This window comes from Pichia membranifaciens, assembly GCF_001661235.1.
Source record: "Pichia membranifaciens NRRL Y-2026 unplaced genomic scaffold PICMEscaffold_1, whole genome shotgun sequence".
In the NCBI taxonomy this organism is placed as follows: domain Eukaryota; kingdom Fungi; phylum Ascomycota; class Pichiomycetes; order Pichiales; family Pichiaceae; genus Pichia; species Pichia membranifaciens.
This window is the reverse complement of record NW_017566982.1, coordinates 504,385-515,513: the sequence shown is the minus strand read 5'-3', so window position 1 is coordinate 515,513 and position 11,129 is coordinate 504,385. Positions and strand designations below refer to the sequence as shown.

The 11,129-nt window shown below is 45.6% G+C and overlaps 5 protein-coding genes and 3 non-coding genes across 8 annotated transcripts; 5 read left to right on the top strand and 3 right to left on the bottom strand.

The window, feature by feature from the left end:
• The first annotated feature begins 148 nt into the window (after positions 1 to 148).
• On the top strand, positions 149 to 458 carry PICMEDRAFT_14100 (hypothetical protein). Its single transcript, XM_019160221.1, has one exon. The coding sequence runs from the start codon at positions 158 to 160 to the stop codon at positions 320 to 322; it is 165 nt and encodes a 54-aa protein (XP_019019659.1). The 5' UTR covers positions 149 to 157; the 3' UTR covers positions 323 to 458.
• A 152-nt stretch (positions 459 to 610) lies between these two features.
• PICMEDRAFT_t33 lies at positions 611 to 694 on the top strand. The gene has a single exon. It is a non-coding gene; the product is annotated as a tRNA-Leu (tRNA).
• Positions 695 to 815: 121 nt separating this feature from the next.
• Positions 816 to 899, top strand: PICMEDRAFT_t34. The gene has a single exon. It is a non-coding gene; the product is annotated as a tRNA-Leu (tRNA).
• A 12-nt stretch (positions 900 to 911) lies between these two features.
• Positions 912 to 983, top strand: PICMEDRAFT_t35. Its single transcript has one exon. It is a non-coding gene; the product is annotated as a tRNA-Phe (tRNA).
• A 130-nt stretch (positions 984 to 1,113) lies between these two features.
• On the bottom strand, positions 1,114 to 2,184 carry PICMEDRAFT_70170 (hypothetical protein; the record flags this gene model as incomplete). The annotated part of the gene is made up of 1 exon (XM_019163579.1): positions 1,114 to 2,184. One exon carries the CDS (start codon positions 2,182 to 2,184, stop codon positions 1,114 to 1,116), a length of 1,071 nt encoding a protein of 356 aa, XP_019019658.1.
• A 445-nt stretch (positions 2,185 to 2,629) lies between these two features.
• On the bottom strand, positions 2,630 to 6,634 carry PICMEDRAFT_26067 (hypothetical protein; the record flags this gene model as incomplete). Its single annotated transcript, XM_019162429.1, has 2 exons — positions 2,630 to 5,984; positions 6,327 to 6,634. Coding segments are annotated over 2 exons (3,663 nt in total), but the record flags the coding sequence as incomplete, so codon positions are not given.
• Positions 6,635 to 7,426: 792 nt separating this feature from the next.
• PICMEDRAFT_14097 (hypothetical protein) lies at positions 7,427 to 8,936 on the top strand. Its single transcript, XM_019160220.1, has one exon. It carries the CDS (start codon positions 7,555 to 7,557, stop codon positions 8,671 to 8,673), a length of 1,119 nt encoding a protein of 372 aa, XP_019019656.1. The 5' UTR covers positions 7,427 to 7,554; the 3' UTR covers positions 8,674 to 8,936.
• A 212-nt stretch (positions 8,937 to 9,148) lies between these two features.
• On the bottom strand, positions 9,149 to 10,807 carry PICMEDRAFT_9078 (hypothetical protein; the record flags this gene model as incomplete). Its single annotated transcript, XM_019165061.1, has 1 exon — positions 9,149 to 10,807. The coding sequence occupies one exon, from the start codon at positions 10,805 to 10,807 to the stop codon at positions 9,149 to 9,151; it is 1,659 nt and encodes a 552-aa protein (XP_019019655.1).
• Positions 10,808 to 11,129: the final 322 nt, after the last annotated feature.

Here is an 11,129-nt window from a genome sequence, read left to right as displayed (position 1 = left end):
TAACTAATATAACTAGCCTACAAACTAATATTCTCAAACATAAATACAAGGGACAAACCTCTTGTATTTATACACTTACACCTTCGGTTAAACTTGCCATTATTCATTTATCATGGCGGCTAACTTTCCAGTTTTAGATTACTCAAGATGCCTTATCATGATAAGACTCTTATCTCTTATCACTCAATCCTTATTGGCCTCGGCATCTTATCTCAACACTAAGATACCTTATCATGATAAGATTCTTATCTCTTATCCCTCGATCATGATTGGCTTCGGCATCTTATCTCAACATATACAATGGATATTCATGACAGAATAGCTGGATTACAACATTTCCCCTGCCCACAAGAGTGCCCTCTTGGGTAAATTGTGCCCCGGTTAGAATCTCCTGGCTGATCGTCATCCACAGTGCCCCTGGATAGTCATTGGTTGGCCGCTCCTAAAATATTACGTAATCGGTGGGGGGGGGGGCGTTTTTCCGTTTCTCTGGATCACTCTAATGCTTTATTATGTAATAGTAGATTTTCATGCCGCGATTTCTCATCTTTATGTTGTTTATTAGTAGATCTTTGTTGATAAGGATTATAGACGTTTTTATCTCAACAAAGCATAAGTGGCCGAGCGGTCTAAGGCGACAGACTCAAGTTCTGTTACTGGTAACAGTGCGCAGGTTCGAATCCTGTCTTATGCATTTTTTGATTTTTTTCAGTACAGTCGAGCATGGCATAGTACATAAATCTGAGTTTTGGGCTTATAAATTTGTTACTTGTATTGACATTATAAGTTTTGTCATGAGCTATAAGTGCAATAAAGCATAAGTGGCCGAGCGGTCTAAGGCGACAGACTCAAGTTCTGTTACTGGTAACAGTGCGCAGGTTCGAATCCTGTCTTATGCACCCTTTCTTTTAGCGGCCTTAGCTCAGTGGGAGAGCGCCAGACTGAAGATCTGGAGGCCCTGTGTTCGATCCACAGAGGTCGCATTAAATTTTTCAAATCTTCGAAGCAACATTATTTTTGATTATAATTTCTTTTTAGGAAAGATTAAATAGTTGGAAAGGTTGGTTGGTTAAAGTAAATATTAAACAGATGATACACAATTCTGTAATATGGCTATAGCAGTCTCTTTTGCAATTCTTCCAACCTTTCACAGTTAGGCATTGCCATATTGTTAGCTTGATCAATTCTTTCCCAATCATTGAAGAAAATACCCTGAGCCTGTTCAATAATACTCTCCTTTGTGCGCCTCTCTCTCAAGCAACCCAAGCTCACCCTATCAACGTACTGGTTTTCGACAAACTTGTCCAAACCGTTTAGTTCCTTTGCTGGATTTTTTCGTCCTTTGAAGTTATCCAGGGTCTTCTTTTCAAGATAGTAGTTGAGGTTGTATTTTGGAGTAGTACGTTTTTCGCTAAGAAGACCGGATGACTCGAAGCTGTATTTAGGTACACGTCCACTGAACTCACGCACATTTCTGTAACCGTCGTTAGAGCCCGAGCCGCCACTTAAGGAGTTTATGATGATCGAAATGAGAATAATAAGTAGCGGTAGGAATTGAATGATATATTGGGACCAGGGTAGCTCCGAAGGCGTTCCATTTCCATTAGCACCACGTCTAGCGTTTTGGCGCTGCTGATGTTGCTGCTGTGCAGCATGTCTTCTAGCATTCATACCAGCATTATTCGTATAATAGTAGCCATTGTTGGGAAAACCGTTGCCTCCAAACTGGAAGGAAAATCCATTTCCACCCATTCCTCCCATTCCAAATAACATGTTGAATATATCTTCATTGAGAGGACCTCCGCCACCAGCTGCAGCTTGCGGAAAGCCTTGAAAGCCTTGAAATCCTGGAAAGCCTCCCATATTACCCATTCCACCTCCCATTCCAGTTCCACCTCCCATTCCTCCACGAGAGTCGGGATCGGAACCAGTCATATCATATATCTTACGCTTAGAGTCATCTCCTAAGATTTCAAAAGCCTTGGCAATAACTTTGAACGCTTCAGAGGCCTTCGGATGCTTGTTTTTATCAGGATGCAATTTGATAGCCAGCTTCCTGTATGACTTCTTGATTTCGATTTCATTGGCTGATTTATCTACTTTCAACACTCGATAATAATCTGTGTGTTTTATGGTGAGAATCTCCTCTACCAGCTTTTTTTGCTCAGGAGTACAGTCGGACATCTGAATTTATGATGTTTTTTCTAACTCTAATAACCAAGTATGTATTTGTTGTAAATAGACTGAAATTTGCCAACTTGGACTTATTACCACTGCAGATTGTGGAGTAGTGAAAATAGGAAAAAGTTATGCTACAGTTGTGATTGTAGCTGTTCTAATAGATGCTCTTGGTATGCGTGATACTAACCTATTCTCTCTGTCCGAGTGCTGGATATAATTGATTTCCGGTCATGTTGCCATCTTACACCCGACTTTCAATCCTCGCCGTTGGATTACTGTCGGTACAAAGGAGGCAAGCGGGGCGCGCCAGTTGTCTTTTCTCACCATTAGCGGTCGGAACAAAGACGATTTTCAAATTGTGGTGGCAATTAGCTTATATACTTTTATAATACAGTGGAAACACATGAGATAAAAAAACAGTATTAACGATGCCATTGCATCATTTGTCGTCTTCCAAGAGCCAGAGAGCCATTTCCTTCTTCTCTCTCTCCTTCTCCTCCTTTTCATTGACCGCATCGACTTTACCTTCCATGACAACCTGTTGAACGTGTTCTTTTTGCTTGGCACGGTCTCTCATTCTTTCTTCAATAGTCCCACGAACCAACAATCTGTACACAGTAACTTGCCTTGTCTGTCCCAAACGATGCGCACGATCCATGGCCTGCGAATCAATTGTAGGATTCCAATCCGAGTCGTAGAAAATGACCGTATCTGCAGCAGTAAGATTGATACCCAACCCTCCGGCTCTGGTGGATAGGAGGAAGATGAACAATTCTGGATTACTCTGCCAATCATTGACAAGATCTCTTCTATCACTTAATTTGGAAGAACCATCAAGTCTAATGTATTTATATTGTCTGTAGGATAGGTATTCTTCCATAAGGTCCATCATCTTGGTCATTTGGAAATAAATCAAACACTTATGGTCTCCCTTTTTCAAGTCTACAAGCATTTGATCTAGTTTCTTCAATTTGGCGCTTTCGAGAACAAATCTTTCCATTGACGGTAAACGTATAGTTCCGCCTTGCTTGTAATTTGAGTCTTCTACTGGTAGCATTTCTGCCTTGGGCCAGTCTTTGACCCAAACTTGTTTTTCCAACAATTCTGCCTGTGTGTTCAAATCCAAAGGTAATAAGGCTTGTCTAATTGTTTTGTTGAAGAATGCATCGTCTTTGATAACATTAAAATTTTCTTTCGAACAAACAATCTCAATAGGTGAAGCCAAAGCTGTTTCAAAATATCCTGGCTGGAAAGATCTCATGTACATACTTTTTGACACGTCATGGGTTAAATTTTTTAGAAAGCTCGGCACTCTATCCTTGGAATCACTGAAAATCAACGAGTTTTTGTTGTCAGTACAGTATATCTCTCTATATAGCCTATTTTGCTCATCTTTTGTGCTTTCAATATAACTCTTATTATTGATAGCATTGGTGACCAGATTTCTTGATACTATTTTTTCAATTTCGCAAGGAGTTTCGTTCACAAACTTCAATATACTCAATTCGCTGTCATCATCATGAATATAATGTCTTGGTTGGTAGACATTGAACATCCTATTGATTAAGCTGTCCTTCTCGGTCAAGCTCCTCTTCTCATATGATGGTAGCAAACACTCTTCAAGGATTGTTTTCGGTAGTTTGTATTTAATTAAATTCTTGGTGTTGTAATTCAACTCTAGGGTGGATTCGTTCACTTCCCGAATTAAACTTTCTGTCATTGGGAAATCTCCGAAACAAAAAGCTGATTTTGTATCTGCTCTTTCGAACAAGTCAGGATGATTACAAACCTTTCTGAATTGCATGACAACGTTCATCAAAGATTCAACGTCTTCGTTCGTACCAATTCTCTTGTTATTTTCAATCAAGTCCATCAAGTTTATCTGAGAACGTAGCATACGATATAGCTTCTTCTGTCTGTTTGTGAGGTCACAGTAAACATCAATCTCAATTTTTTCTCCCAATTCACTCTGAACATTTTTCTTTATTCTACGCAACATGAAAGGCTTCAAAATAGCATGCAAACGACGCAACTGTTCTTCGTTTAATTTCGAGTTAGATTGCGCATGTGCTTCAATGTCCTTCGAAAACCACTCACTGAATTCGTCATGCGAGTCAAACAATGATGGCATAATGAAGTGCAATAAAGCCCACAATTCCTGCATGTTGTTTTGAATTGGAGTACCGGTCAACAATAATCTATTACGACATTGAAAACTCAACAAGGATCTCCATCTCGAAGATTGCGACGATTTGATAGCTTGGGCTTCATCTAAAATCATGTACTGCCATTTCATCTTTTGAAAATAAGCACTATCTGCAACAACCAATTGGTAAGACGTAACAACAACATGAAACGGAGAATTTCTATTGTAGATGATGTTCTTTCTGTCCCAAAATTTACGCAACACTTTACGATCCTTTGCAGTACCCCAATATGGAAGGACATTGAAATTAGGAACAAAATTTGAGATCTCCTGCTGCCAATTGTGTAACGTTGAAGCCGGAGTAACCACCAAGAAGGGACCCCAAATATCGTGCGTTTCTGCTAGGTATGCCAAAACAGATATACTTTGGACGGTTTTACCCAAACCCATTTCATCTGCCAAAATACCATTGATACCTTGCTCGTACAAGTTGGCAAGCCAGTTCAAACCCTTACGTTGGTATTCTTTTAGTGTACAGTTGAGTAGTTTTGGCTGTTCGACAGTGATATCACCAATAGAGGTTGGGTTCTGGAAGTTCATCTCACCTTCATTTTTTTCATCATCATCCCCATCGGATGCTCTTGGAATACCATCGTTGAATTGATGTGCCTTGTTCTTAGCTTCCATCAACGCACTCTGAGCGTTAGCAGCAGCCATCTTGTGCAAGGCTTCTTCATTTTCTTCGTCAAAGTTCAAGTTGTCAAAGTCTTTAGTTGCCAAACTCATATCCACGTCAGCTTCATTTGCGACTTTGTGGGAGGCACTTCCGGCACCATATCCAGGAATTGGCTCAGCACCCATGTCCCCTTCGAATTCACTAGTTTTGATTTTTCTACCAATGAAATGGGAGTATAGTTCGGTTTGGTTAATTAAAAAGTTTAACTTTCTTGCCTGTCTCTTAGCTTCTCTCTCTTCTTCCTCCTTCTTTGCCCTTTGGAGTGCTTCTTGCTCAGCCTTCAATCTCAAGTTTCTTTCCTCTCTCTCGTTCTTCTTCCAGAAGTTCAACATTTCTCTCATAGATCTTCTGGCCTTGGTTACCTGGTCCTTTTGGGCCTTTGTGGTTTTCACCTGCCATTTTCTTGATTCTCTTGCAGCTAATTGTGCCGTCTTCCTCAAGTTGATCGATTTGGCTTGCGCAGTTTGTTGGAATAACCTGTACGCCTTTGGACTGTCCTTTCTTGACAGATCTTTCCATATGGAAAGGTAGGTGTTGTCGTATTGACGTTCAAGACTCTTCAATTCTTTCACAGAGAGCTTAGGCGTGGTGCCTTCTTGATCATCGTTTTCGTCGTTTGACTCAAGGGTGTTTTCATCGGCATCTGGGGATTTCTTGGTGGCGCCCGAACGCCCGGCAGTAGCTGTAGCAGCACTGGATTTGGAGGTGGAAGCAGAGGACGCAGCTGCAGTAGTGGCGGCTGCGGCGGCTCCTGCTCTTCTTCTTCTCTTCTTCGGTTGTTCGAAGATTTCGGCAAACTCATTTTCCATATCTGCCTCGTCTAGCATCTCCTCCGCCTTGGTGGTTGGCTTCCTCCGCCTTTTACTGCCAGCAGCAGCATTATTCGAGATAGCAGTAGAGGCCAAGGAAGTCTTTTTGCCTCTTGCCGCTCTGGATCCAGCCTTGGCGGTTGTGGATGTAGCGGCGGTTGTCCCTGCCTTTCTGCGACCACCTCTTTTGGCCGGGGCCTTGGCTGGGGCTGCGGTCGAGGCGGTTGCGGTCGTCGTCGCCTTGGTTCTTCTGCTGCCTCTTCTCTTCGCCGCTGGGGCGGTGGCCGCCTTGCCCTTGGCCGAGGCAGTGGCCTTCTCGGGCTGCTTTGCGCCATTCAAGGCGACGTTCTCTATCGGGTTGATGTATTTGATCTGTAGTGGGGCGATGTAAGGATCATCGATGGCCGAGAGCTTTGCTCTGAAGTTGCCATGGTTGAGGCTCTGTAGAACGTACTCCCGCTCGGTCTGCACGTCCACCAGGTAGTTGAGCACCTCCGACTTCAAATTGTTCAGCAGGTTAGACTCGGACTCCACCTGCTTGTGGCGCTTGAAGATCTTCTCGAGGATGGAGTTCTTCGAGTTCAGGAGGTTGACGTCGTTTTTGAGGTTCTCCGCAAACTTGTTATCCAGACACACGCCATTAGTTGTGGCCAGGAACTGGAACTCGTCGTTCAGGAATTTCAAGTGGTTGATCGACGTGTTGGCCAGGTTGTCCAGCCGGACCGCCGAGTTGAGTTTTTGCTGGAACACAGACAACAACTCGTCCGGGCTGGCGAGCTTCCTCACGTCGGCCGCCGCCAACGGCGTGGACACCTGTGTGGACGCATAGTCGGTATCTGTGCCATTCCCGTTGCTTCCACGGCCGTCCAGCACGGGGCTCGACGGCTTCGACACAACGTCGGCTGCGGGCAGCACGCTGCTGCCCCACTCCTCATTTGCGTCCTCGTTGCCGCTATCCGCCAACATCGACGTTATAGGTATCTGTGCAAGGGTATAGGTGTTGTGCAAAATGTTAGTACCACTGAAAAATAAAGGCCAGGCAAAGACAAAACTTCACTCTCAGGCTGACGCAACGACATGCACACAGGCAGGCAGCACCCTAGCCCCTCCCCCGCCGCCATCCCGGCCCTGTCATACCCCCAACCTGTTTTCGCCACCGGGGGCTGCCTTCCTCCAATCGCCTTTGGCTCTCTGCCACACAATCGACATACCACTGAACTGACAAACCGTTTCTCCATACTCGGGTTCACGTATACGGACTTGGCACTGTGCTGCTCCTCTGTAGCCCCTGTACCTGCTCCCTGCACGCGTGCTCCGCTTCAACTCGTCAACGTGCTACAATGCTGGCTTTTCGCAGAGACCCCTTCTTTCTTCAGCGATCCCTCCCCGACCCCCGTCCTCTCCACGACGGCTGCCGTGATCTCGATCTCAACCTCACTCAATCCAGCAACCGGCTAATTTCCTCTGACGTGCTCCGTGCAGAGGCGAGCTCCTGCCGCCGGGAGCGACGCCAAAATACCGGCGCGCAGGCGCGGGCGGCCGATCGGCCCAGGCGAGGGCAAAAAAAGGGCGGGGGCTAGAGCTACAGGTGCTAGAAGAACAGCTTCAGACGAGCCGGCAGCCAGACCGTCTTCCTGGGGCGGCCCGTGGCCCGTGAAGACAGCAACACCGGCAACACCGCGATGCAGGCTGAACAGGGCGTCCGCCAGGACATGGTCGCCAGCGCCGTGTCCTTCTTGACCGATCCCTCAGTGCACGAGACGCCGCTCACGAAGAAGATCCAGTTTCTCGAGGCAAAGGGCATGTCCAGCGGCGAGATCCAGCAGGCGCTAGTCCAAGCGCAGAACGGAGCTGCCGCTCCGGCCCAGACAGCAGCTGCAGTGCCTGCAGCTGCTGCTGCTGCCCCAGCTGTCTACCCTCCATACTACGGGTCCAACGCTTATCCGCCACCGCCGCCGCCGCCAGCCCCACGGAACTACGACTGGAAGGATTACGTAATCATGGGGACGACCACGGCCGGGTTCATCTACGGGGCCTACCAGATAGTGTCCCGGTACGTGGTTCCGAAGGTGCTGCCTCCGTCGCAGTCGAAGTTGGACGAGGACAAGGAGGAGATGGAGAGAGAGTTCCAGCGCGTGGAGGCGATTTTGGAGAAGTTGGAGACGGACCAGGCCGAGTTCATCAAAAGACAGGACGAAAAGGCCAAACACATCGACGAGGCGCTCATCGAGGTCGACGCAATCGTCAAGGCCACGAACGAAAAGAACCTCCGCAACGAAGAGACGCTGAAGTACCTCAAGTTGGAGATCGACAGCATCAAAACAACGTTGCTGAAGAACCTGGAGTCGCAGAAGGGCACCATATCCAGCGAGCTGCAGGAGCTCGAGAAGAAGACGGACAGCTTGAAGGACTCGCTAACGCTGTTCACCTCCTCCAGGACGAAGAGCACAGGTCTCTCGCAGAGCTTCTCGCACGACGCGCCCTCCCCGTCTTCCACTCCGACGCCTCCGCCTCCAAATCTGCTGACGAACAACCGCTCAACATCGGGCAACTCGGTGCCTCTGGAATCGTCCTATTCCAACCTCAACATCCCTCCTCCGTCCTCTGTACCTTCTGCGAGGGACATTCTTGGCTCGGCAGCGGACTCAACCGCGTCCTCCAGCAAAGCTAAGGATGCTACCCCCGTCACGGCCCCTAGTGCTATCCCAGCTTGGCAATTGGCGTCTTCGCAGAAGGCTAACATCACTAATAGCAATACCTCCATTCCAGCATGGCAGCTAGCAGCAGAGGACAAGCAATAGCTCTCCTAGCCCCTGCTCCTATTGTACCATATATAAACGTATCTACTCCTACAGATATATACACTATTGAAGCGCCCACTGGATTGGAGCCATGTAATAATGTATCACTAATGACTGTAAATCTGGAAAGCTTGATTTGTTGAATAAATCTATTCATTGTCCTATAAAGGTGAAAAAAGCATATACATTTCCTGCTGTAATTTCGTCCCAGCAAAGCCTATAGCAATATAAGTAATTAAAAAGAAATTAAGTAAGTAGAGAAAGGAAGAAAAAAAACAGAAAAACACAGGAAGGAAAAAGAAAACAAACGGGATTACATTGAATGAAAATTCGTAAAAGCTCGTGAACACATGACAAATGCTTGCTGTTTTGAAGGGTAATCAGAAGGAATAAAATATAATGATAGTGATAATAAAAAGTAAAAGACCATGACTAAATGAGTGACTGAACTTCTGATAAAAAAAATGTATAGTATTCAACTGAAATATGATCCAAATAACCCAATGTCCTCTAATCTATTACCGTCTGCAACGTTCAGATTGCCAACGTACGTGCCCATTCCAAAGTCATCACTTGCTTTGGAACCATTCTCACCTGGGGTGGAAACCAAATTGGAAGAGTTTGATATGGTGGAGTTGGTATTGTGACCACGCTTCCAAATCGATTCGAGTGGATCCACCATTGTCATGGTGCTACTCAAACCTGTGGTATTGCTCAAATTGCTGAGGTTCATGTTTGTGCTTGTACCGTTGGAATCGAGCATGTCAGACATGAAGCTCAAAGAATTTTCTCTGTTGGTGGAACTGGAAGGAATGCTTGATCCCAAAGAAGCAAGAGATGATCCAGCACGCGTTATGGTACTTCCGGGTGTAGAAATTTCCGGCTGATCCATCAAGGACTGAAAATTGAACGGAGACAAACTATCAAATTTGAAAGGCTTTAATTGGGATGGCTGGAATGAGTAATTGGAACTGGAGGAACTACTTTCATTATTTGACGCAGAGTTTGGTGCAGATACAGAATTAGAATTTGACGTTGAGTTTGAGTATGAAGTCAAATGGGAGTCTGTAGTTGTTCTGTGTATTGGTTGCTGCTGCTGGGATGTGGTATTTAGTTTTGGTAATAGCGAGGAAGTATTTGAAATCTCGTTATTGGATATATTGGAAAAACCTGTACCTCTTGCGAATATCGAGTCCATGCTACCTCCAGTGTTACCTAAAGACTGGAGCTGCGTCTCGAGTGGATTTTGCACATGTTTGCAGGATGGTGACTGAACCTGGTTCTGGCTAGACAGTTGCTGGAACAAGAAAGATTCTAGAAGGTGTGTATTTTGTCCTTGTTCTTGTGTGCCGGCCTCAACCTGAGGATTTTGTAAACCCTTGTTCATGAAGTGCAATTGCTGCTGCTGCTGCTGTTGCTGTTGCAGCTGCTGTAGCAAGTTCCCTGGACTTGCACCCAGACTTAGACCACCATTCAAGACCGAGGTGTCCATCGTCTGATTCATCCCCACCATTGAGTTATACAACATATTTTGTTGGTCCAGCTGCTGCTGGTCAGGGAAAGAGTTGAAGTTCTTGTATCTTCTCTGTCCGTTATAGTTGGTGCTGTTGGCATTGTTGTTTACTTGGTTCAGGGTCTGGTTTGAATTCTGAGCCTGGTTCATACGTTTGTTTTTGTTTTTGTAGTTACCCTTGGAGTTCTGTCTATTGTTTTGTCTGTTGTTGTAGTTGTTGCTATTGTTGTTGTTGTACTTGTACATGAGGTGGTTACCGCTACCCATATTCCCGTTATCGTAGTTGACACCATAGTTGCTGCTGTTTCCGGTAATGTTGGTGTGGCCGTTGTTGTATTCGTAATTTCTATAGTTCAAACTGTAGTTAGAGCCGGAATTGTAGTTGGTGTTATTGTTGTAGTTACTGCTTTCCCAGCTGTTTATACTTCCACCGTGCTTCAAGTCCAAGCCTTCTTTAATTGCGGCTCTAACACTGACGATATGGTCTATTTCTGCACATTGGTACTCAAACGGTGATTCTTCCAGAGAAGCCGACCAATTTTGGCCTTTTGTGCATTGCTCAATCTGTCCCTTCACCGGTAGGGGGTCAAGCTGTGTCTTTTCCCCGTCTCCCGTGTTCATCTTTTGCTCTGCAACCGCTTTTGACCCTGCTACTGCCGAGGTCTGCCTTAGGGGTTGGTGCTATGGTATGCTGCACTCTAAAACAGGCAATATCAACCTCACGAGACCTAATCTGCAACTTAAACTCTCTTCTTCGTGCATAATTTTCATCAAGATTTCCCCACCATGGAGGTGAAAAGATCTCCTCGGTAATCGCCTGAATTGTATTTTTTTCCAACGGTCGACTTGCCTTTTTTCCCGTTTCCAGTTGCCGACAGGCGACGCGTCGATTTCTTCTTGACAGTTGCTTCTTTGGGAACACGGAGGTCACCCGGGTTGTCAA